The following is a 27,079-nucleotide window of genomic DNA, read 5'->3' as shown; positions in this document are numbered from 1 at the left end:
AGGCCCATAGCATAATACTACTACCACCATGCTTGACGGTAGGATGGTGTTCCTGGGATTAAAGGCCTCACTTATTCTTCTCCAAACATATTACTTGGTATTGTGGGCCCAGCAGCGCTGCTGGGGATGGTTTCCTATTGGCTCCACTGTGGACGTGACTCTCGCTGCTGTGTTGGATCCGCTTTGGACTGGACTCTCGCGGTTGTGTTGGATCCATTATGGATTGAACTTTCACAGTATCATGTTAGACCTGCTCGACATCCGTTGCTTTCGGTCCCCGGGAGGGGTGGATGGGGGGGTCCTCTCCAAGGTTTCTTATAGTCATCATTGTCACCGACATCCCACTGGGTGTGAGTTTTCCTTGCCCTTATGTGGGCCCTACCGAGGATGTCGTAGTGGTTTGCGTTGTGCTTTGTGCAGCCCTTTGAGACACTAGAGATTTAGGGCTATATAAATAATCATTGATTGATTGATTAGATGAAACAAAAATTTAACCAGAAGCTTGTGGATGGCTACCAAAAGCGCCTTATTGCAGTGAAACTAGCCAAGGGACATTTAACCAAATATTAACATTGCTGTACGTATACTTTTGACCCAGCAGATTTGGTCGCATTTTCAGTAGACCCATAATAAAATCATAAAATAACCCAACTTCATGAATGTTTTTTGTGACCAACAAGTATGTGCTGCAATCACTCCATCAAAAAAAAAATAAGACTTGTACAAATTATTGGAAACTCAAGACAGCCATGACATTATCTTCTTTACAAGTGTATGTAAACTTTTGACCACAACTGCGTAAACTACCTCTGACCTCTCAGCCTCGCCTCACTCACCAGCTTTTGTCACCTCCTGGTGGGATTATTGTGTAACTACAGATTCAAATGTTGTTTTTGATCATTTCCAATCCTCCCCGAAGTGCGTTAGTCTTCCAATTGGGAGGTATATCTTTTCACTTTGAAAACCCCTGATAAGAAGTAGTTTTTATTCCACGCTTTGTAAATGACTTGTCCTCATTAGGGTGACAAGTGAACTGGAGTCCAGTTGAAATCATAGAACATATAGACAAGCAACTCTTCACACTCACATTCACACCTCCGATTAGTTAAGAGTCTCCAATTAGATCATTTCCCACAGCACACTAATATGTCAAGGCACAGTGGTTGGGAATCAATGCCATAGAGGGGGGGGGGGGGGGGGGGGGTTGCCCACATATGTGGTCCTTTCCAAGGTTCTCATAGTCCTCATTGTCACCGACGTCCCACTGGGTCATCATTGTCACCGACGTCCCACTGGGTGTGAGTTTTCCTTGCCCTTATGTGGGCCTACCGAGGATGTCGTAGTGGTTTGTGTTGTGGTTTGTGCAGCCCTTTGAGACACTAGTGATTTAGGGCTATATAAATGAACACTGATTGATTGATTGATAAAAAGCGGTTGAACATTAGTCAGATTGTTTTGCTAAGGCTCAAAGTCAAATCCCTGGCAGCACCCCTGACCCCCATTTCTTTCCCAAAGTCTCAGGGTATAGGTCCCAGATCACCCTGAGGAGGATCAGCGGTAGAAAATGCAATGATGCCTGTCGGTTTAAGACCAGAAAAAAAAAATGGATGGATGGATTGATAAAATAAAACTTTGTCTCTCACAGTTGTCTCCAGGCTCAGAAGAAGACGAACACGAGGGTCCGGTGTGTGAGAAGTTGGGTCGCATTCAATTCAGCGTGGGCTACAGCTTCCAGGACTCCACCCTCACTGTCAAAATTCTCAAGGGCCAGGATTTGCCCGCAAAGGACTTCTCCGGCACTTCGGATCCGTTTGTCAAACTCTACCTGCTGCCTGACAAGAAGCACAAACTGGAGACCAAAGTCAAGAGGAAGAATCTGAACCCCCACTGGAATGAGACCTTTCTGTTTGAAGGTTTGACTAACAGCAGCTTCAAAACATTCAGTACTCATTTGTTTTTGTCTGTATCGATTGTCCTTGCGCAAGACACTCCCCCAACCTTGCTTCCAGTGCCGCCCACACTGGTTTCTATTGTAAACTTGAATGAATGTTTGGTGTTGGTCACAGTTCCCGGTGGTGCAACTTGGCAGCCATGTTTCTGTTAGTCTTCCCCAGGGCAATTATGGCTGTGTAGTTAACCCCCGATCGACACCAGACTGTCGCAGGAATGAATAATAGCCACTTTGAAAAATCCAATTATCATTATCATAGGAACAAACACATACTTTTAGCACATTCTTTTTGGTGATACCGTTTAACGCACTTAAAGCACCCATACTGCCCAGATGACCATCGTTTCACTAAGAAGTGCGCTTGATGTATTTTTTGCTCCTGGAGAGAAGGAAGTCATTTCCCGTTATATTAATTAGTTTTTGCGTATTTAGTAGATAAAGAAACTCTGCTTGGGAATGCCCCGCTTCGGTCGCCAGACTCAATATGCCGCCCCGTCTTGGTTTGATGTCATCTACAAAACTGGAGTCCATTTCCTTGCATAGATCGTGTTGATAAAGACATTTTTGTCTCCCTGGTCAGTGATTTCTTCAAAACTGATATGGTTAATATTGAAATTACATTTCTTTCCCTTGGCCCGTTCCATTTTTTTGAGGTCCAAACCTTCCTCGTATTCCCATCATTTGGAAATATATGCAGTCTGACCAGTGACGTGCAGTCATAGGTGGCAGGTGAATGTAAAAAGAAAAAGAAAATAATTATATTGTTATATGTAATCAGTGATCATACTATAAAGTTATTTTCCATTTAACTTCACCAGTTTTAAATTATTTTTTATTCAAAATCGCTTAATTTTCACATTTGCCGTTCAAATACTGAGAATTACTTGCGGTGAATCACAGCCAGCTGAGCCTCACCATGGATTGCGCAATGACTCGGCTAACTGCCGTCTGCTGTGTAGTGAGACCGTATTGCTGTATGAATTATATTATACATTTCCATAGTTTAGTTAGCTGAGGTCAGAGGTGGGTAGAGTAGCCAGAAATTGTACTCAAGTAAGAGTACAGTTACTTTAGAGATTCATTACTCAAGTAAAAGTAAGGAGTTGTCACCCAAATATTTACTTGAGTAAAAGTAAAAAGTATATTGTGAAAAAACTACTCAAGTACTGAGTAACTGATGAGTAACCTGATTACGGCAACAAATAATGCACAAAAACATAAAATTAGAAATGAGCAAATTCAGAGCCAGGAATATCTCTTAAGCAACTAAAACAATATTATATATTAAATAATAGTACATTAAAATAAAATGAAAAAAATGGCACATTGAGCCACAATAACTTAACAGCACCATAGCCTCAGTAGGCATTCATTGATTTGATTGATTGACAGTACAGTACAGTACAGTACAGTACATATTCCGTACAATTGACCACTAAATGGTAACACCCCAATAAGTTTTCAACGTTTATCAATTACTTAGTAAATGACCAAGTCGAGGTGATCTACCTCATATATATACATATACATACACACACAAATCATTTATACACGCACATTTCATATATATATATATATATATATATATATATATATACATACATTTATATATACAGTATATAATTTATATTTATTTATATTGCCGTTTTTGTTGACATGTTAAGGTGTTTTAATGAATATACATGCATGTTTAACATATAGATTCCTATCTTTCATGAAGACAAGAATATAAGTTGGTGTATTACCTGATTCTGATGACTTGCAATGATTGGAATCAGACGTTCACGTTTTCAAATGGAGGAGAAAAAAAGTTCCTCTTTTCTGTCTAATACCACATGAAAGTCGTTGGTTTTTGGCATCTTATTTGTCCAGCTTCCATATTCCTTTTTATACACTTTACAAGAAATACATTGGCGGCAAACTCCGTGGCTTGCTAGCTTGTTTGCGCTGGCTTTCGGAGACTCTTATTTTGTTAGCGTAGGCGCGATGGCGCGGCACTTTTATTGTGAAGACAGGAACTGTGCGATCAGTCTTTAGGCTTGTGACTGGAAGTACGGTTGAAATAAAAAGTGTCTTTTTTCCTTTACACTTTGGATTGATTGATTGAAACTTTTATTAGTACATTACATAATCCGTACAATTGACCACTAAATGGAAACACCCGAATAAGTTTTTTAACTTGTTTAAGTCGGGTCATGTGACCGCCTGACTCTGTTTTATTGGTCCAACGTCACCTGTGACTGCATGTGATTGGTGAAACGCAGGCATGCGTAGATTCTACTTTGAAGCTCTGTCATTAACCAAAACAAACATTAATAGATCGATAAAAAAAAAGTAGCGAGTAGCGAGCTGAATGTAGATAAATGGAGCGGAATAAAAGTAGTTTCTTCTCTATAAATATACTCAAGTAAAAGTAAAAGTATGTTGCATAAAAACTACTCGTAGAAGTACAATTTATCCCAAAAGTTACTCAAGTAAATGTAACGGAGTAAATGTAGCGCGTTACTACCCACCTCTGGCTGAGGTATATAATTTACAGTGTATTTTGTCAACAAATGTATGTGTGTTACGTATTTTTTGTGCTGGGCAATCATAAAACGGCTGCGAAACACGTACAGCGTGAGGCTCCTGTTCTCCGGCCTCCTGGTGGTAGAGGGCGCTAGTGATCCCAGAGATCATTCTTGCACTACTCGGCTAGACCGAAGCCAGTATGTTTTAAAATTGTCGTTTGCCTGCAAATCGTAAAAACAAATGTCCAACATTTTAAAACAAATTATAAAATTATAGGTGTCGACTATCAGGGCCGAGTTGCGACGAAAGAGTGTGTCGATGTTGAGATATTACGGCGAGTTGATAAGTGAATTTGTTTGCTAATAGTAGCTACTAGCCGTACCCATGTATTTTCAATGGGAGGTTAGCATCGGGTTTTAATCCCGTTTCCTCCAATGTTTCTGATTCGATTGAATTTATATTTATGTCGAGTCTTTATTTTGTGGACTTGGAGAAGGCATTCGACCGTGTCCCTCGGGAAGTCCTGTGGGGAGTGCTCAGAGAGTATGGGGTACCGGACTGTCTTCTTGTGGCAGTCCACTCCCTGTATGATCAGTGTCAGAGCTTGGTCCGCATTGCTGGCAGTAAGTCGGACACGTTTCCAGTGAGGGTTGGACTCCGCCAAGGCTGTCCTTTGTCACCGATTCTGTTCATAATTTTATGGACAGAATTTGTAGGCGCAGCCAAGGCGTTGAGGGGATCCGGTTTGGTGGCCACGGGATTAGGTCTCTGCTTTTTGCAGATGATGTAGTCCTGATGGCTTCATCTGGCCGGGATCTTCAGCTCTCACTGGATCGGTTCGCAGCCGAGTGTGAAGCGACCGGAATGAGAATCAGCACCTTCAAGTCCGAGTCCATGGTTCTCGCCCGGAAAAGGGTGGAATGCCATCTCCGGGTTGGGGAGGAGACCCTGCCCCAAGTGGAGGAGTTCAAGTACCTAGGAGTTTTGTTCACGAGTGGGGGAAGAGTGGATCGTGAGATCGACAGGCGGATCGGTGCGGCGTCTTCAGTAATGCGGACGTTGTACCGATCCGTTGTGGTGAAGAAGGAGCTGAGCCGGAAGGCAAAGCTCTCAATTTACCGGTCGATCTACGTTCCCATCCTCACCTATGGTCATGAGCTTTGGGTCATGATAGAAAGGATAAGATCACGGGTACAAGCGGCCGAAATGAGTTTCCTCCGCCGGGTGGCGGGGCTCTCCCTTAGAGATAGGGTCAGAAGCTCTGCCATCCGGGAGGAACTCAACGTAAAGCCGCTGCTCCTCCACATCGAGAGGAGCCAGATGAGGTGGTTCGGGCATCTGGTCAGGATGCCACCCGAATGCCTCCCTAGGGAGGTGTTTAGGGCACGTCCAGCTGGTAGGAGGCCACGGGGAAGACCCAGGACACGTTGGGAAGACTATGTCTCCCGGCTGGCCTGGGAACGCCTCGGGATCCCCCGGGAAGAGCTAGACGAAGTGGCTGGAGAGAGGGAAGTCTGGGCTTCCCTGCTTAGGCTGCTGCCCCCGCGACCCGACCTCGGATAAGCGGAAGATGATGGATGGATGGATGGATGGATGGGTCTTTATTTTGGGTACTTAAATATGGTGACTGAGTATTGTGGCGTTTTAAGGCCATCTGCATTTTTTATGTTACAGTAAAGACAATGAATGAACACGGCCGCTGGAGCGCGGTTACACCTGTCATAGTGACAACACTGTACTGTCGTGTTTATTTTCTACATACATGTGATTATTTAATATTGTTAATGTTAGCAGTATTAGCGCTAATAATGATAACAATAATTGTAATTTATTTATACTATACTATACTAGCTAAATTACCTGCTACATTAAGTTAAAGTAGCAATGATTGTCACACACACACTAGGTGTGGTGAAATGTGTCCTCTGCATTTGACCCATTCCCTTGTTCACCCCCTGGGAGGTGAGGGGAGCAGTGAGCAGCAGCGGCCAGGAATAATTTTTGGTGATTCAACCCCCAATTCCAACCCTTGATGCTGAGTGCCAAGCAGGGAAGGATGCTGGTATGAGCTCTTAAACATAACCCGTTAACTGCTGCCAATCAAATGGTGAATAAGATACTCTATAGCAGGGGTCACCAACGCGGTGCCCGCGGGCACCAGGTAGCCTGTAAGGACCAGATGAGTAGCCCGCTGGCCTGTTCTAAAAATAGCAGCACTTACCAGTGAGTTCCCTTTATTTTTTTAATTTTATTTATTTACTAGCAAGCTGGTCTCACTTTGCTCGACATTTTTAATTCTAAGAGAGACAAAACTCAAATAGAATTTGAAAATCCAAGAAAATATTTTAAAGACTTGGTCTTCACTTGTTTAAATAAATTCATTTATTTTTTTTACTTTGCTTCTTATAACTTGCAGAAAGACAATTTTAGAGAAAAAATACAACCGTAAAAAGGATTTTAGGATTTTTAAACACATATACCTTTTTACCTTTAAAATTATTATTTCTTCTTTCATGACAATTTAAATCAATGTTCAAGTAAATTATTATTTTTTTTTTTATGTAAAGAATAATAAATACATTTTTATTTAATTCTTCATTTTAGCTCCTGTTATTTGTGAAATATTTCTTCAAACTTATTATGATTAAAATTTAAAAAAAATATTCTGGCAAATCTAGAAAATCTGTAGAATTCAAATTTAAATCTTATTTAAAATTATTTTGAATTTCTTTTAAAATTTTTGTTCTGGAAAATCTAGAAAAAATAATGATTGGTCTTTGTTAGAAATATAGCTTGGTCCAATTTGTTATATATTCTAACAAAGGACAGATTGGATTTTAACTTATTTAAAACATGTCATCAAAATTCTAAAATGAATCTTAATCCAGAAAACTTACTAATGATGTTCCATAAATTCTGCGATGAGGTGGCGACTTGTCCAGGGTGTACGCCGCCTTCCGCCCGATTGAAACTGAGATAGGCGCCAGCACCCCCCGCGACCTCAAAAGGGAATAAGCGGTAGAAAATGGATGGATGGATGTTCCATAAATTCTTTTTAAAACATTTTCAAAAAGATTCTAATCAGCTAGTTTTTCTCTTCATTTTTTTGGGTTGAAATTTGAATTTTAAAGAGTCGAAATTGAAGATAAATTATCTTTCAAAATTTAATTTTCATTTTTTTTGTGTTTTATCCTCTTTTAAACCATTCAATTAAGTGTTTTTTTCATCATTTATTCTTGACAAAAAACCTTCCGTAAAAGGAAAAAAAATGTACAACAGAATGACAGACAGAAATACCCATTTTTTTTTTTTGTATATATAGATTTATTTATTAACGGTTAATTGAGCAAATTGGCTATTTCTGGCAATTTATTTAAGTGTGTATCAAACTGGTAGCCCTTCGTATTAATCAGTACCCAAGAAGTAGCTCTTGGTTTGAAAAAAGTTGGTGACCCCTGCTCTATAGGGTTCATATGTTTATAGATCTGACTGTGATTAAGTCAGTGCCTCACCAGCCATGAACCTCACCGCACGTCACTGAGTCCGACCCCCTCTTTAGTTGTATTGCTACAACGTGCAACAATGCATCTGGCGGAAATAATATGAATCAAGATAAATTTGCTACCAAAACCAATACAATGCAATATGAAATTGCCTCCAGTCTTCTGTAGGTGACACAATTGGTGTCTATTTTGGGGGGGATTTTACCATTTTTAGATCCAGATCTATAAAATAAGTGTCAGTGTTGTCAACATTAGAGGGACCCTGCCTTGTTTTTTATCGTGCTTGCATCTGTGTATTTTTATTTCCATGCCAGGTTTCCCCTTTGAGAAGGTGGTCCAGAGAACTCTGTACCTGCAGGTGCTGGATTATGACCGCTTCAGCAGGAACGACCCCATTGGAGAGGTCTCCATTCCACTCAACAAATTAGATCTGGCCAATATGCAGACTTTCTGGAAGGAGCTGAAACCATGCAGCGATGGCAGCGTGAGTAAAGGGAAGAAAAGAGGTGGCAGAAGGGATAGAGTGGGAGGAGGGGACAAAATGTACTGTAATGGATGATGTCATTGCTGGCTGCTGTGACAGTCCTGCGGGGGGAGATGTGGTCGTGTGTACGGTGGGAGGGGATAGAAGGGAATACTGAGTGTTGAAAACTGTTGACAGGTTAGTGGCTTAAACACGGGCCGGAAAACAGAACGACGGGAAAGAGCCTTATGAAATAAACAAGTGTGTTACGTGTGATTTCTCCAGGGGAGCCGAGGGGATCTGTTGGTTTCTCTGTGCTACAACCCCACCGCCAACACTATCACTGTGAGCATCGTCAAAGCCCGCAACCTCAAAGCCATGGACATCGGAGGCACTTCTGGTACACACGCTCCTTCAATTACTTCCAACACATCAACGAGATTTGTGCATACCAAATACATTGCCATTTGTTTTTGTTTTTTAACCCTCCTGTTTTAGCTCATGTTACTATTTGTTATCTTACAGGGTCAAACACCACACTCATCAGAGCAATGTTTATAAATCCATCCATCCATGTTCTACCGCTTGTCCCGTTCGGGGTCGCGTGAATAGTGTTTTATTTCATCCTTTTCAGTTGAAGAAAATGGTATAAATAAACTCAAGATAGTTCAATATATACAGTAGGGCAAAGAAGTATTTATTCAGCCACCGATTGTGCAAGTTCTCCCAGTTAAAATGATGACAGAGGTCTGTAATTTTGTAATGTCGCAATAGCTTAAACCCAATAAAAGGGGAATTGCGTCTATCATTCACAATCTTTATGTAAGACAAGAACACATATGTGTTTCTTTCTTTTACGCATTCTATTTGTAAAATAAATGTTGGCAAAAGTCAGATAACAACGTGCCTTCATTGATGTCCGACTTCAACGATTACCTCTCACAATACCATCATGGATGTCACCACATGACCATTGCTTGAGAAATACTATACAGAAACACATTTACGCCCTACTAGTATTGAACCACATCAACAGTGTACAAAATGGGTTATTGTCTGGCGCGTTTAAAAATCAATTAAAATGTACAGTGGGGCGAAAAATTATTTAGTCACCCACCGATTGTGCAAGTTCTCCCACTTAAAATGATGACAGAGGTCTGTAATTTTCATCATAGGTACACTTCAACTGTGAGAGACAGAATGTGGAAAAAAATCCAGGAATTCACATTGTAGGAATTTTAAATAATTTATTGTAGGAATTTTAAATAATTTATTTGTAAATTATGGTGGAAAATAAGTATTTGGTCAACCATTCAAAGCTCTCACTGTTGGAAGGAGGTTTTGGCTCAAAATCTCACGATACATGGCCCCATTCATTCTTTCCTTAATACGGATCAATCGTCCTGTCCCCTTAGCAGAAAAACAGCCCCAAAGCATGATGTTTCCACCCCCATGCTTCACAGTAGGTGTGGTGTTCTTGGGATGCAACTCAGTATTCTTCTTCCTCCAAACACGACGAGTTGAGTTTATACCCAAAAGTTCTATTTTGGTTTCATCTGACCACATGACATTCTCCCAATCCTCTGCTGTATCATCCATGTATCCATTTTGGTATAAACTCAACTCGTCATGTTTGGAGGAAGAATAATACTGAATTGCATCCCAAGAACACCCTACCTACTGTGAAGCATGGGGGTGGAAACATCATGCTTTGGGACTGTTTTTCTGCCAAGGGGACAGGACGATTGATCCATGTTAAGGAAAGAATGAATGGGGCCTTGTATCGTGAGATTTTGAGCGAAAACCTCCTCCCATCAGTGAGAGCTTTGCATGGTTGACCAAATACTTATTTTTCCACCATAATTCACAAATAAATTCTTTAAAATTCTTACAATGTGAATTCCTGGATTTTTTTTTTCACATTCTGTCCCTCACAGTTGAAGTGTACCTATGATGAAAATTAAAGACCTCTGTCATCATTTTAAATGGGAGAACTTGCACAATCGGTGGCTGACTAAACACTTTTTTGCCCCACTGTACATATACACACACACACACACACACACACATATATATATATATATATATATATATATATATATATATATATATATATATATATATACAGTACAGGCCAAAAGTTTGGACACACCTTCTCCTCATTCAATGCATTTTCTTTATTTTCATGACTATTTACATTGTAGATTTTCCCTGAAGGCATCAAAACTATGAATGAACACGTGGAGTTATGTACCGTACTTAACAAAAAAAAGGTGAAATAACATGTTTTTTATTCTAGTTTCTTCAAAATAGCCACTCTTTGCTCTGATTACTGCTTTGCACACTCTTGGCATTCTCTCGATGAGCTTCTAGCACACCTGTGAAGTGAAAACCATTTCAGGTGGCTACCTCTTGAAGCTCATTGAGGGAATGCAGAGAGTGTGCAAAGGGTAGCTATTTTAAAGAAACTAGAATGTAAATAGTCATGGAAAAAAAATAAAATGTATTTAATGTGAAGGTGTGTCTAAACTTCCTTAAGTTATATATATATTTTTGCAGTAGAAGCACATGTTAGCCTTTCTGCCTCTTAGGGTGTAAAACGCCTTCTGCCCGATTGTAGCTGAGATAGGAACCAGCGCCCCCCGCGACCCCAAAGGGAATAAGTGGTAGGAAAATGGATGGATCGATTGCTAATGCAGACCTGACCTTGAGCGAAGGGAACGATTGCATCCAGAGGAACTTTCTAACTCAAGAAACATTCTTTTTCGTTTAAATTCAACCCCTAAAAATGTATTTTCTGCATAAATCTGTAGCGTGTTACAGAACACAAGCATTGACCATCTCCTGGTCTTTCACTTGGCAAGTGTAGGCGGCAGTCAGCTGATCCACTGCTCCTTTGTTTTTATTCTAGTCCTGGATAATTATGGACATTTCGCACGCTTCCCACTAAAGATGTTTACTCTGATAATCACAAATGGATCGCTCTTTGAAGGGAGCCAGATCTTGAGGAACTGTTTCTTTCAATGAGCCGTTCCAAAGACTGGCTCCTTGGTATATTTATTTTTTATTGTTCTGGGATAGGCTTCAGCACCCCCTGCAACCCCGAGAGGGAAAAGCGGTAGAAAAAGGATGGATAGATGGATGAATGGGTTTTTATCAAGGACACAATCACTGGTAGGAGTTATAAAATAAGATTTGGATCTGAATATTTCAAAATCTAAACTTGTTTTCATTGTAAACATTCCATGAGGTGGTACTTTTACCCATCCAACAATCCGTGGACAAAATGTTGGAATTACCAGACTTGGAGGACATTCATTGAGGTCTTTAATTTTGTAGTACAAAAGCAGATTACAGACATGACACAAAACTATTGTCATGTAACACGAGAATAGAATGGAATCACATTGTGTATTTTCATTTGCAAAGCAAACACCTGCATCAGATTAAATCTGTTCGTTAGTTTGCAGTTAAAAAGGAGAGCTGTTGCAACAGGTGGATTGACATGAATCAACACGAGGGATATCAATTGAAACAAAAGAGAGGACTGTTATACTTCTTCAAGAAGGTTAAATTATTATGCAAATGTTGTATAATATGTTGTTCAGAGTCAGCTGAATCTAAAATGTAGACCAGTACAAAGTACACGGGAAGGTTGTAAATGGCAAGCATACTGGTAGACCAAGGAAAACATCAAAGTGTCAAGATAGAAAACTTAAATATGCCTTGAAAATAGAAAATGTACAGCAAAACAAATGAAACATAAGGAAGGGAACTGGAGTCACCGTCTGTGATAGAACTCTATGACACCGCCTAAAAGAAATTGGATTTCAATACAGAAAAGCTAAACGAAAGCCGCCATTAACCCATAAACAGTCATGATCCGCTACTTGGATCATGTCATATTCTGTTTTTGTTCCGTCTTTGTATCGTGTTCTGTTATTTGAATTCCTTAGTTCCTGGTGGCACTTCCTGTTTTGTTCCGTTGCCATAGTTACGCATAAGTGTCACCTGCCTTTTGTTTTTGAGGCACACCTGCCTCGTAATGACTCTCCTTATTCAAGCCTGCCTTTTTCGTTACTCGCTCTCGCATTCTAGTTTCTGTTCCATGCAACAGGTGACGACGCTGATTCCCGATTGTGGTAAGGACTATTTTTGTACTTGTTAGCTTCCACACTATTCCGTCGTTTAATCCCTAGCTCACATGCTAGCACATTTAGTTCCTTCTAGCTCCCATGCTAGTTCTATTTGTTTTGTCTTTAGTGCCTTGTGCAAGTGCTTCTGTTCTTAGTTTGTTTTGTAGTGTAAATGAATCTTCATTTCTTACCTTCACGCTGTGTCCAAGTCTGACTGCATCTACTGAGAGAACGAACCCGCACCACGATGCCAGCAAAGCGTCACATAAACAGAAACTACAGAAAAACATATAAGTTTTTTTCTCAGAATTGTGTGATCCCAATTTTTTTTCAATCTGCTTGATCCATAAATAAAATTTACTGTCTACCACAATTCATTTTCTTAATATATTTTTGTGTTTCTCAAAGCCAAATAACTATAGTTTTACTTCATGTCTGTTATGTTTTTTTTTTTTTAACAAAATGAATACAATTCTATACATCCTCCAAGTCTGGTAAATCCATCATGTTTGCCAGGGGCTGTACTGTATATACATTGATAATTAGATCACTATTTTGAATTTTCAGTCACCTAAAAACTTTGTGGATCACGAGTACAGAAAAAATAAAGGGCTGCAGCTATCGAATATTTGAGTAATTGAATAATCTTTCCATTAGTGTGTTGGATTAATCGAGTCATTTTTTTTCTAACGGCTAATCGTTGCAGCCCTAAAAATATACAAATAACAAATAGGATTAAATGTGAAAGAGTCGTTCAAAACTTCTGCCCTGCCGCAAACGTCACATATTTAGTCACTCATTAAGGAGGTTTACTACCAGTAACCACTCAGTTACCCAAAAATGAGTTCGGCTTTGTGCATACCTTAAAGGCCTACTGAAACCCACTACTCCCGACCACGCAGTCTGATAGTTTATATATCAATGATGAAATATTAACATTGCAACACATGCCAAAACGTCCGGTTTAGTTTACTAAATTGCACTTTTAAATTTCGCGCGGAAGTATCAGCTAAAACGTCGCGGTATGATGACGTGTGCACGTGACGTCACGCGTTGTAGAGGACATTTTGGTCCAGCACCGTTCACGGCTATAAGTCGGCCCTTTTCATCGCATAATTCCACAGTATTCTGGACATCTGTGTTGCTGAATCTTTTGCAATTTGTTCAATTAATAATGGAGACGTCAAAGAAGAAAGATGTAGGTGGAAAGCGGTGTATTGTGGCCGCCTTTAGCAACACAAACACAGCCGGTGTTACGTTGTTTCCTTGTTTACATTCCCGAAAGATGACGGTGAAGCTTTACTATGGACCAGAGCGGTCAAGCGAACATGGTTCCCTATCACATGTCAACCGGCATATATATCCTTCACACTTTTTAAGGGTAATCGTTACCACCAGGAGCTTTATGTAATTGTTAGTGAGTCAGTTAGTTAGCGACATAACTCAAAAAGTCATAGGGGACTGTCATGAAACTTTTTCATAATTGTCCAAAAAAGGGGTTAAGAAAATTTGATTTTTGAGGCTGATCAGGACCATTTCCACTACGTTACGAGTCTGCTTTCATTATGTGTAGATCGCTCAAAAAGTTATAAGCAGAACTTCGTGAAACTTTCAAGAAATGTCCAAAATGGAATCAGGAACAAGTGGTTACATTCTGGGGCAGATCCAGATAATTTACCTTATATTGACGTTGCAACCCTTAACTTGAGTATTTGAATAACGGCTCTGCGGCCCTGCCTCCACCCGCAGAGACAAAGAGACTTGGATGACTGACAAGAGGGTTAAAAAAAATCTGTTTCTTTCATTATCTTTAGATTGCTCAAAAAGTTCCAGTCCAGATTACCGTCTAAATCAGGGGTGTCAAACGTATGGCCCGCGAACAGGATTAATCCTCGCAAAATGAGTCTGCTATGTATATAAATTAGCTGCAATTTTTTGATGAAAGAAACTGCTGTTCTAAATCTGTCCACTAAATATTTTAATACCAATTCCAGTGTTAACCCACATCACACTGTTTAAAGATGACGTGTCAGCTGACTTTAACCACCCTTTGGATTGTCTGCCGCTACTCAGATCAGCGCAGGTGCAAACAAAAAGCTGTTCCTGTTGTGGCTGGCGGCAGACTAATGCTGTAATGACGCACAATACTTTCTTTGATTGTAAATTATCCACTCAATAGAACAAAAAAAATGTATGATGCAAATACTTAAGTCTATGTAACCATCATCTTTGTAGTTAGAATTCCGTGCAGCACTTGCAATTTTTTGACGGCACGATGTGCACCCTGAACTCCATTGTAAAAATGTGTGTTTCTACATGTGTTGTCCTTTTTTTTATTATTATTATTTTATGCTTAAATCTACCATGTTCACATCAGTTAAGTTTGTAGTTGTGTTACCTGTAGTTCAGTTATTATGGTGTCATTTCGACAATTGTTTTGATTATTTCATAACTGTAATATTTGAATGATGCTAAATTAATGTGTTGTGGCAGTTGCAGGTGTCACTAATGCGGCAGTTTGAGGAAACACTCGGTTGCTCTTCCAAACATTTTTAATGTTAACCTGCCCATATGAGATCACTAAACAGGACATGCTTGTAGTTTATTGGCTTAGTAAATACACTGAGACAAAGTGTAAGTTCATTGTGTTTTTCATGGTGTTTTAAAACTGCACCACTTTTTTCCGCAGAATTTTCAACTAACTTGGAAGTAATTTGCCAAGAGGATTCTTTGTAATGTGTACATTTTCAAAATGTGCTTGTGCTATTTTTGGCCGAAGTAAGACAAAAAAGAAACAATTTTGAAGTTGTCTTTATTTTTAAATAATTATGCCATGGTTTTACCAGTCTGGCCCGCGTCGGAATAGATTTTTCTCCATGTGGCCCCTGAGCTAAAATTAGTTTGACACTCCTGGTCTGGATTCATAGCTTTTTTTAATATTGGTCTGCACTCACAGAGTGCTTTACTAATTTTGTTATAAAGCCACTGAATATAAGCTGAGGAGACAAACACTGAGAAGCTGAATATTTACACTTTGACATTAAAAACACAAAAAGTCCTCTCACCTCAAGTTCAACCACCTTACTCCCTAAAAGACTATGTACAGTCATGGTCAAAATTTGCATACACTTGTTAAGAACATAATGTCATGGCTGTGTTTAGTTTACAATAATTTCTACAACAATTATTTTTTTGTGATAGAGTGATTGCAGCACATACTTGTTGGTCACAAAAAACATTCATGAAGTTTGGTTCTTTTATGAATTTATTATTGGTCTACTGAACATGTGACCAAATCTGTTGGGTCAAAAGTATACGTACAGCAATGTTAATATTTGCTTACATGTCCCTTGGCAAGTTTCACTGCAATAAGGCGCTTTTGGTAGCCATCCACAAGCTTCTGGCAAACTTCTGGTTGAATTTTTAGACCACTCCTGTAGACAAAATTGGTGCAGTTCAGCTAAATGTGTTGCTTTTCTGACATGTACTTGTTTCTTCAGCATTGTCCACACGTTTAAGTCAGGACTTTGGGAAGGCCATTCTAAAACCCTAATTCTAGCCTAATTTAGCCATTCCTTTACCACTTTTGACGCGTGTTTGGGGTTATTGTCCTGTTGGAACACCCAACTGCGCCCAAGACCCAACTTCCGGGTTGAAGATTTTAGGTTTTCCTGAAGAATTTTGAGGTAATCCTCCTTTTTCATTGTCCCATTTACTGTCTGTAAAGCACTAGATCCATTGGCAGTAAAAGAGGCCCAGAACATGGTAAATGGGTTGTACTTGTATAGCCCTTTTCTACCCCTTTTTAAGGAGCCCAAAGCGCTTTGACAGTATTTTCCACATTCGCCCATTCTCACATACATTCACACACTGATGGCGGAGCTGCAATGCAAGGCGCTCATCAGGAGCAAGGGTGAAGTGTCTTGCCCAAGGACACAATGGACGTGACTAGGATGGTAGCAGGTGGGGATTGAACCAGTAACCTTCAGATTGCTGGCACAGCCACTCTACCAACTTCGCCACGCCGTCCCCTACACATAATACTGCGACCACCATGCTTGACGGTAGTGGTGGTGTTCCTGCGATTAAAGGCCTCACGTTTTCTCCTCCAAACATATTACTGGGTATTGTGGCTAAACAGCTCAATTTTTGTTTCATCTGACCACAGAACTTTCCTCAAGGAAGGTCTCTCATCTTTGTCCATGTGATATTTACAAGTGTATGTAAACTTTTGACCACGACTGTAGGTGAGCTCTGATCCCAATTCCGTGAATCTTCATACCACAATCTTAGAGATCGCATCTTCTGGTAGCCCGTGTGACAACCAACCCCGTTCTCCCCTGCTCGTATGCCTCTAAAACCTAAAAATCGCAATAGTGCCGATTCAACCACAAGCGAAATGTTAACCCGGCATCCCAGCATGCCCCTTGTTTCCATTCCAGGAAGGTTAAAGGCCTACTGAAACCCACTACTACCGACCACGCAGTCTGATAGTTTATATATCAATGATGAAATATTAACATTGCAACACATGCCAATACGGCCTTTTTAGTTTACTAAATTGCGATTTTAAATTTCCCGCGAGTTTCTTGTTGAAAACGTCGCGGAATGATGACGCGTACGCGTGATGTCACGGACTGTCAGGAAATGTTAGCGCTGCACCACTAGCGGCTAAAAGTCGTCTGCTTTAATCGCATAATTACACAGTATTTTGGACATCTGTGTTGCTGAATCTTTTACAGTTTGTTCATTTAATAATGGAGACTATAAAGAAAAATGCTGTTGGTGGAAAGCGGTGGATTGCAGCTGCCTTTAGCACCGAGACACAGCCGGTGTTTCTTTGTTTGTTGTGAAGCAGAGCGGTCAAGCAAACATGTTTCTCTACGTCAACCAGCATGTTTTTGGATGTGGAATTTTTTATATATATATATATATATATATATATATATATATCTTACCAGAGAAATCAGTGGATTAGTCGTCGTCCTGCAGCAGCCGTCAAAAAAGGCAGCTGTGAGCTTGGCTCCTCAGCTTCTCTCTGAGACACTGCGTTACAATCTTTAAAATCTCACTAAAACACTATTAAAACAATAAGTAGATAAGGGATCTTCCAGAATTATCCTAGTAAATGTGTCTAATTACATCTGAAACGCTACCACTTTTTTTCTCTAGTCCTTCATTATCAATATCCTAATTCACAAATCTTTCATCCTCGCTCAAATTAATGGGGAATTTGTCGCTTTCTCGGTCCGAATTGCTCTTACTGCTGGTGGCTCCCATTATAAACAATGAGAATATGTGTGGAGCCCTGCAACCCGTGATGTCACGCGCACATACTTCTGGTATAGGCAGGGCTTTTCTATTAGCGACCAAAAGTTGCGAACTTTATCACCGATGTTCTCTACTAAATCCTTTCAGCAAAAATATGGCAATATTGCGAAATGATCAAGTATGACACATAGAATGGACCTGCTATCCCCGTTTAAATAAGAAAATCTCATTTCAGTAGGCCTTTAACTTCACTTTTTTTCCTCTTCCTAGACCCCTACGTGAAAGTGTGGTTGATGCACAAGGACAAGCGTGTGGAGAAGAAGAAGACGGTGGTAATGAAGCGTTGTCTAAACCCTGTTTTCAACGAGTCCTTTCCCTTCGACGTGCCTGCCCACGTGCTGAGGGAGACCACCATAATTATCACCGTCATGGACAAGGACAGGCTCAGTCGCAATGATGTCATTGGAAAGGTATCTCCTTGCCCCTTCTTTTCTCCTTCCTGTGTGTATTTTCGACTCCATGACAGGCCGCCATCACTACCCCATGCAGCTGGTCTCTACTGACCCCTGCTGGTTCACACCAAGCAGCCCCTGAGGTGGTGCAGGACGTTCAGCTGTGGATGCTGACCTTCTGTGTTTCCCCTTCCCCTTTACACATACATGTCACTTACAGTACTTACATACTGTACTGTACTGTCACATTTTGCCTTAGCATCACCACCTTCTAGATCAGGGGTCAACAACCATTTTGAAACCAAGAGCTACTTCTTGGGTACTGATTAATGCGAAGGGCTACCAGTTTGATACACACTTAAATAAATTGCCAGAAATAGCCAATTTGCTCAATTTACCTTTAATAAATAAATCTATATATATAAAAAAAAATGGGTATTTCTGTCTGTCATTCCGTCTTACATTTTTTTTCCTTTTACGGAAGGTTTTTTGTACAGAATAAATAATGGGAAAAAAACACTTAATTGAACGGTTTGAAAGAGGATAAAACACGAAAAAAATGAAAATATAATTTTGAAACATAGTGTATCTTCAATTTCGACTCTTTAAAATTCAACCGAAAAAATGAAGAGGAAAACTAGCTAATTCGAATCTGATTAAAAAAATTATAAAATAATTTATGGAACATAATTAGTCATTATTCCTGATTAAGATTAATTTTAGAATTTTGATGACATGTTTTAAATAGGTTAAAATCCAATCTGCACTTTGTTAGAATATATAACAAATTGGACCAAGCTATATTTCTAACAAAGGCAAATCATTATTTCTTCTAGATTTTCCAGAACAAAAATTGTAAAAGAAATTCAAAAGACTTTGAAATAAGATTTAAATTAGATTTTACAGATTTTCTAGATTTGCCAGAATAATTGTTTTGAATTTTAATCATAATAAGTTTGAAAAAAAGTCCAAAAAAATAAAGTTAAAATGAAGATTTAAAATAAAATGTATTTATTATTATTTACAATAATATTTTTTTTTAAATACTTGAACATTGATTTAAATTGTCAGGAAAGAAGAGGAATGAATTTAAAAGCTAAAAAGGTATATGTGTTTAAAAATCCTAAAATCATTTTTAATGTTGTATTTTTTCTCTAAAATTGTCTTTCTGAAAGTAAAAAAATAAATGAATTTATTTAAACAAGTGAAGACCAAGTCTTTAAAATATTTTCTTGGATTTTCAAATTCTATTTGAGTTTTGTCTCTCTTAGAATTAAAAATGTCGAGCAAAGCGAGACCAGCTTGCTAGTAAATAAATACAATTTAAAAAATAGAGGCAGCTCACTGGTAAGTGCTGCTATTTGAGCTATCTTTAGAACAGGCCAGCGGGCGACTCATCTGGTCCTTACGGGCGACCTGGTGCCCGCGGGCACCGCATTGGTGACCCCTGTTCTAGATTATGTCAAGGACTTGGTCATAATCATTACATTTGTCACAAGGCAATTCCTTCAGATTCCTGAGAATGGTATTCCTAATGTTTTTTTTGAAATTGTTTTATTTGCAGAAGTTAATACCCCAAGCAAAAAGGGAAAGTACGTGACTAACAGGCGTACGGGGGTGGGATTTGGTAATTTTAAAAACTTGCAGTTACATCAAATCTAAACGTTACCATGGTTTGATACCTTTTAAGGATGTCCCTTTTTCACTTCCGATACCGATATTGAAGCCTGTCCCATTTTCATATTAATCAAGTATAAATACTCTGTTGGAAGTGTGCAATATATTACTAAGAATGCCTATTTTAGTGACCATATACATTTATTTTTAATTTAAATCCCCTGAAGAGCAGGGAAACCTGTGAAACGGGCATGCAGGGATGAAATAGCCTCTGTGTTTTTTTCCTGACCTAACGTATATTCCGCTCTACCCCGGTATTGAGCGCTGTATAGCGGATAAACCACAGAAACTTCGGCTACATATTTTTAATTGTGTATAGCTTTGCGTTTTTACCATTTTAGTATTTTTATTAGGGTGCACAAAAAAATCAACTAACATCCGAATTCTTATTCATTTAGAATCTAAATCAATTCATAATCAAATCAAAAATCCATCCATCCATCCGTTTTCTACAGCTTATTCCCTTTGGGGTCGCGGAGGGGCGCTGGTGCCTATCTCAGCTACAATCGGGCGGAAGGCGGGGTACACCCTGGACAAGTCTCCACCAACATTCACACACTAGGGCCAATTTAGTGTTGCCAATCAACCTATCCCCAGGTGCATGTTTTTGGAGGTGGGAGGAAGCCGGAGTACCCAGAGGGAACCCACACAGTCACGGGGAGAACATGCAAACTCCACACAGAAAGATCCCGAGCCCGGGATTGAACCCAGGACCACTCAGGACCTTTGTATTGTGAGGCAGACGCACTAACCCATATCTCACCGTGCTGCCCTATACATACTTTGTTCAAATCAATTTGAATCGAGAATCGGCTCTGAATCGAATCGTCAACCCAGGAATCGGACTCGTATCGAATCCTTAGGTGGTCAAAGATTCACACCCCTAATTTTTTGCATTATTGACTGTTTTGCTACTAGTTGCTGCTGATTGCTTGTGTTTTTTCACTGTTTGTCCCTTCAGCACTATGAGTGGCCGCGTCCCACCGAACTTGTTGCTGCTATGCACAATGACAATAAAGGCTTTTCAATTCTATTAACCCGATATCAGCATGAAACATAGCCCAAGTCCATACTTTTTATTATTTTAAATATGGAATGTTAGAAAAGGTTTAATCAAGTGAAGTTACTCATAAAACAATAGAAGAAAAACTCATGACAGATTCATGTTTTTGAAGTACCGTCTTCATTTGTTTTAGCGACACCTCATGGTCATAATGGCGGTACAGCTCGGTTGGTAAAGCGGCCGTGCCAGCAACTTGAGGGTTGCAGGTTCGATCCCCGCTTCTGCCATCCTAGTCACTGCCGTTGTGTCCTTGGGCAAGACACTTTACCCACCTGCTCCCAGTGTCCCCCACACTGGTTTAAATGTAAAAATTAGATATTAAATAAGAGCTTTGAGTCACTAGAGAAAAAGCGCTATATAAATATAATTCACTTCACAATAATTAATTAGATTAAGATCATGACGCAGTAAATTTAATGATGCGGACACGTTTGTTACTGGATACATTCTAATACTCTACTAACCTTATCCATCCATCCATCCATCCATTTTCTACCGCGTATTCCCTTTGGGGTCGCGGGGGGCGCTGGTGCCTATCTCAGCTACAATCGAGCGGAAGGCATCGTACACCCTGGACAAGTCGTCACCTCATCACAGGGCCAACACAGATAGACAGACAACATTCACACTCACATTCACACACTAGGGCCAATTTAGTGTTGCCAATCAACCTATCCCCAGGTGCATGTCTTTGGAAGTGGGAGGAAGCCGGAGTACCCGGAGGGAACCCACGCATTCACAGGGAGGACATGCAAACTCCACACAGAAACATCCCGAGCCCGGGATTGAACCCTGACCACTCAGGACCTTCGTATTGTGAAGCAGACTCACTAACCCCTACTTACCTTAATTAAACCTTAATTTTAGCCTGATTTAGCAATTCCTTTACCACTTTTGATGTCACGTTTGAAACGCATATTGATGCGCGAGTTGTCACCTCCGGATGCAACAGGACCAGGACAAGGCAGGGATAGCAGGTAAGAGCTGATTTTAATACAAAAAGATAAAAGAACATTTGTACAAAACAGAAAAGAAATGGCGTGCCTACGCACGGGAAGCTAATGCTAAAATTAGCAGAGAGTCCAAACAGTCCAAAAAAGTGCGTGCCGAGCGCCCGAAAGCTAAGACGAGACTTAGCAAGCAAACAAGGACAGGATTAACCAAAACGTGAATGTTGCATATAGCAAATGACGAACAAAGGACGAACTGAGGAAGAATGACGGCTTAAATACTAACGTAACAATTGCCATCAGGTGTGCGTTAAAAGCATAGCAGCTGAGACGAATAAGAAACCATGGTAACCAAAACAGGAAGCGCACACCCAACCTAAAGGATCAGAAGAGTCCAAAAAGAATCAAAACACCAAAAAGGACTCCAAAAACAGACTAAAGATGTGATCCGGGAACCGGATCACAACATTTGACATGTTTTGGGGTCATTGTCCTGTTGGAACACCCAACTGCGCCCAAGACCCAATCTCCGGGCTGATGATTTTAGGTTGTCCTGAAGAATTTGGAGGTAATCCTCCTTTTTCATTGTCCCATTTAAAGCACCAGTTCCACTGGGAGCAAAACAGGCCCAGAGCATAATACTACCACCACCATGCTTGACGGTAGGGATGATGTTCCTGGGATTAAAGACCTCACATTTTCTCCTCCAAACATATAGCTCATTTTTTGTTTCATCTGACCACAGAACTTTCCTCCAGAAGGTCTTGTCTTTGTCCATGTGATGTAACATTTTCAGTAGACCCAAAATTAATTCATAAAAGAACCAAACTTCATGAATGTCTTTTGTGACCAACAAGTGTGTGCTCCAATCGTTCTCTATCACAAAAAATAAGAGTTGTAGAAATTATTGGAAACTCAAGACAGCCAGGACATTATGTCCTTAACAAATGTATGTAAACTTTTGACCACGACGGTCTCCCTTGCTACCTGATACCTTTGTTGCATGTGATGTCACACCATGCACTGCCACTTCATTATGAAATTTCTAACTCTTGACAAAATAAATCTACTTAAACCAGGGATCTCAGACATGCGGCCCGCGAGACTTTATTTTGCGGCCCCCACCTTAATATGAAAGTCTAATTATAGTGCGGCCCTTGAGTTTTATATGGATGGCGCTTGACAGCGTTGTGTCATTTGGCTCCAAAATGGCTCTTTCAACGTTCTGGGTTGCCTACCCCTGCGTTAGTGGAAAAGCGGCAAATGAGTGAACGCGACAGAGGCATTGCCATGGAGACGAGGGTTTTCTTACATGCCAGGCTGCAGTCAAACCGCGACACCTGTCTGTCGGTAATAACAGTCCCCGATAACCTGGACCAATTCAAACCGTTATTTGTAGAGATGTAGAGCATTTATCGGCTGATAATATCGGCTGTCCAATATTATCGGCTGACAAATGCTTTAAAATGTAATATCAGAAATGATCGGTATCAGTTTCAAAAACTAAAATTAATGACTTTTTAAAACGCCGCTGTACGGAGTGGTACACGGACGTAGGGAGAAGTACAGAGCGCCAATAAACCTTAAAGGCACTGCCTTTGCGTGCCGGCCCAGTCACATAATATCTACGGCTTACGGCGGCTTTTACAAACACGCACAAGTGAATACATTGCATACTTGGTCAACAGCCATACAGGTCACACTGTGGGAGCAAGTATAAACAACTTTAAATGGGAACATTATCACAATTTCAAAAGGGTTTAAAACAATAAAAAATCAGTTCCCAGTGGCTTGTTGTATTTTTTAAATTTTTTTTCAAAATTTTACTGGTCCCGGAATATCCCTAAAAAAAGCTTTAAAGTGCCTTATTTTTGCTCTTTTGAAGCCACAGTTCATTTTCCTGTGACGTCATACAGTGTTGCCAATGTAAACAAACAATGGCGAATACCACAGCAAGATATAGCGACATTAGCTCAGATTCAGACTCGGATTTCAGCGGCTTAAGCGATTCAACAGATTACGCATGTATTGAAACGGATGGTTGGAGTATGAAAGTATTGACAAAGAAACTGACGCTATTGAGCGAATAGCTATTGACGCTATTCATAGCCATAGCATGGCCGAATAGCTGCGTTAGCATCGCCGGTAAAATGTGCGGACCAAACGATCAGGACTTTCGCATCTTGTGACACTGGAGCAACTTAAATCTGTCGCTTGGTAAGTGTTAAATGTGGGTGGAAAGAAACGTAATATAGTTTCAATTGTACATACAGCTATAGCCTAAATAGCATGTTAGCATCGATTAGCTGGCAGTCACGCCGCGACCAAATATGTCTGATTAGCACATAAGTCAACAACATCAACAAACTCACCTTTGTGATTTAGTTGACTTCATCGTTGCAAATGCATCTGCTGGTTATCCATACATCTCTGTGCCATGTCTGTCTTTGCATCGCCGGTAAAATGTGCAGACACTCCGGCACATTCGATGGGGGTCTGGCAGCAGATTTCTTGCCACTTTCGCATCTTCGGGCCAGTGGTGCAACTTGAATCCCTCCCTGTTAGTGTTGTTACACCCTCCGACAACACACCGACGAGGCATGATGTCTCCAAGGTTCTAAAAAATAGTCGAAAAAACGGAAACTAACAGAGCTGAGACCCAGTGTTTGTAATGTGTTTGAGAAAATAAAATTGGCGGCTTTCTTACCTAGGCAACGTCACGTACTGACGTCATTGCTTCAAGAGGGCTAAACAGAAAGGCGTATATTTCGCCAAAATTCACCCATTTAGAGTTCGGAAATCGGTTAAAAAAATATATGGTCTTTTTTCTGCAACATCAAGGTATATATTGATGCTTACATAGGTCTGGTGATAATGTTCCCCTTTAACACTGTTGCAAATATGCGCCACACTGTCAACCCACAGCAAACAAGAATGACAAACACAATTCGGGAGAACATCCGCACCGTAACACAACATAAACACAACAGAACAAATTCCCAAAATCCCATGCAGCCCTAACTCTTCCGGGCTACAATATAAACCCACGCCCCTCCCAACCCCGCCCCCTATTGTAGGGGGCGGGGTGAGTTGCATGTTAGATTTTTTAAGAAATCTCTTCTTGCGGCCCAGCCTCACCCAGTTTCTGCATCCAGTGGCCCCCAGGTAAATTGAGTTTGAGACCCCTGGACTAGACGTATAAGATTTCATGGGATTTAGCAATTAGGAGTGACAGATTGTTGGGTAAACGTATAGCATGTTCTTTATGTTATAGTTATTTGAATGACTCTTACCATAATATGTTACGTCAGGGGTGTCAAACTCAAATACAGAGTGGGCCAAAATTTTAAACCGAAAAAGCCGCGGGCCAAGGTTGAACAAATTAACATTTTAATGGGGACCCAAACAAGTTTTGCATTGAATATTGAACAAGCAAGGCCTATATAACTTTACTGTGACATGCAAAATTGAGTTTCAAATAATAACAATAATTAAAAAATATCAATGACATATCAAATAAAATTTAAATAAAAAATGAATACCTCTTTTCTATTAACAGCCTTCTGAGGTAAATATCAAAATAAACTTTTTCCAAAGACCAATAAAGTAAAGTATTGAAAGTAAAATAACAATAAGGAATGAATCAAACATTCAAGCCTTTAGGGGAGCTACAATATTTTCTTTTCTTGCCGCCCGGCCTCACCCAGACTCTGCATCCAGTGGCCCCCAGGTGAATTGAGTTTGAGACCCCTGACTTAAACCATGTCCACTGTAAAGGACATCGGGTCTCAAAAAGATACTGTGGTTTTGTTGCCTACCGGTGGTTCTCTTTGGCTGTTTTTTTTTGTTTTTGTTTTTTAATACTTTGCCAGGTTCGTCTCAAAAAGCCAATCTTTTGGCGACAGTGCACAAGTTAACATTGTCTCTTCCTCTCACAGATTTATCTCTCCTGGAAGAGCGGCCCCGCGGAGGTAAAACACTGGAAAGACATGATGGGTCGTCCTCGCACCGCCGTGGCCCAGTGGCACGCACTCAAGGCCTGAGGGAGCGGCCAGATCACGTGACCCCCCCCCCCACCCACGCGCCCATCAACCCCCCTCCCTGCAGACAGTGTGCGTCACCTCTTTGTTCTCAGGCCTCTTTTACTCCCTTAAATTTCACCCCCTTGTCAAGTTGTGATATCGACTTGACCGCTCACTTGACCTCTCGTTCCTGTGATCTTTAAATGTAATTGATGTCCACTCGCTTCCTCCTTGTCTTTTTATGAGGTCTTTTTTTTTTTTTTTTTTTAAAGTTCGCAATACCTCGGTGTCTTTCTTGTCAACCACTCCCAGTGTTAAACAGTACCTCTTGCCACATAAGAATACAAACTTTCGACCAAACTAAACAAACCTTAATGGTGGTAACCATGGGGGCCGTGGCTCCACAGTCACTCTGCTGTTGCTGTCACTGCCAGTCTATATTCCGATAATGCCCCAAAGCATCAGGAAAATGAATGAAACCGGCTTCTTCAAACTAGACAGTCCAGTTGCGATCGATGGAACGCCCTGAGAATACAATGACCAGGATGAATGAGAAAATCCGTAGACATGACGGGAACTAGACTGTGTTGGTCTGGCAGCAGTGTATTCATACCTTGGCTGGAACCCCATGTTGTCTGTGCGTGCTGTGGGTGATGTGCCGTGACCCCCAAATGAAGTTCTTCAACGGTTTGAAAAAAAAAAAAAAAAGGAGGATCCAATGACCAAACCTCTTGTACCGGGCCACTAAAATAGTGTAAAAAAAAAAATACCGTCCCGTTTTCTTGGACATAAAAAAAAAAGAAGAGTAGAAACAATGTTTAAGTTTTGTTTTTCAAAAAAACTTAGGGAATGTGGTTAAAAAATAAGACGAAAGCCTGCTTCAGAATGTGGAAGTTGGTAGTACATTCGTGAAATGAATGAATGTCCATGTAAGTAATCATTAATGATCTTATAGATAAAAGTCCCCAAACACCAACCACGGCCCAAAACTTTCGTAATACATTTTATTTTATTTTTTTAAATAGGCTTATATCGAATTACCGCAGTTTTAGGACTGGAACGCTTTGACCCCTGCGGCTT

General features: G+C 40.3%; 1 protein-coding gene across 3 annotated transcripts in view; it reads left to right on the top strand.

The window, feature by feature from the left end:
• Window positions 1–26,718, top strand: part of syt7b (synaptotagmin VIIb) — a 390,158-nt gene extending 363,440 nt beyond the window's left edge. For all 3 annotated transcript variants that reach the window (XM_061887143.1, XM_061887142.1, XM_061887141.1), the window contains 5 exons: window positions 1,646–1,913; window positions 8,280–8,449; window positions 8,714–8,828; window positions 18,106–18,305; window positions 25,916–26,718. In XM_061887143.1, coding sequence (XP_061743127.1) covers window positions 1,646–1,913; window positions 8,280–8,449; window positions 8,714–8,828; window positions 18,106–18,305; window positions 25,916–26,020 — 858 coding nt within the window. In that variant the 3' untranslated portion in view covers window positions 26,021–26,718. The remainder of the gene's footprint in view (window positions 1–1,645; window positions 1,914–8,279; window positions 8,450–8,713; window positions 8,829–18,105; window positions 18,306–25,915) is intronic.
• Window positions 26,719–27,079: the final 361 nt, after the last annotated feature.

The sequence above is a fragment of the Nerophis ophidion genome, linkage group LG25, assembly GCF_033978795.1.
Source record: "Nerophis ophidion isolate RoL-2023_Sa linkage group LG25, RoL_Noph_v1.0, whole genome shotgun sequence".
NCBI lineage: Eukaryota > Metazoa > Chordata > Actinopteri > Syngnathiformes > Syngnathidae > Nerophis > Nerophis ophidion.
The sequence above is the reverse complement of the archived record's forward strand: the minus strand, read 5'-3'. Positions and strand labels throughout refer to the sequence as shown.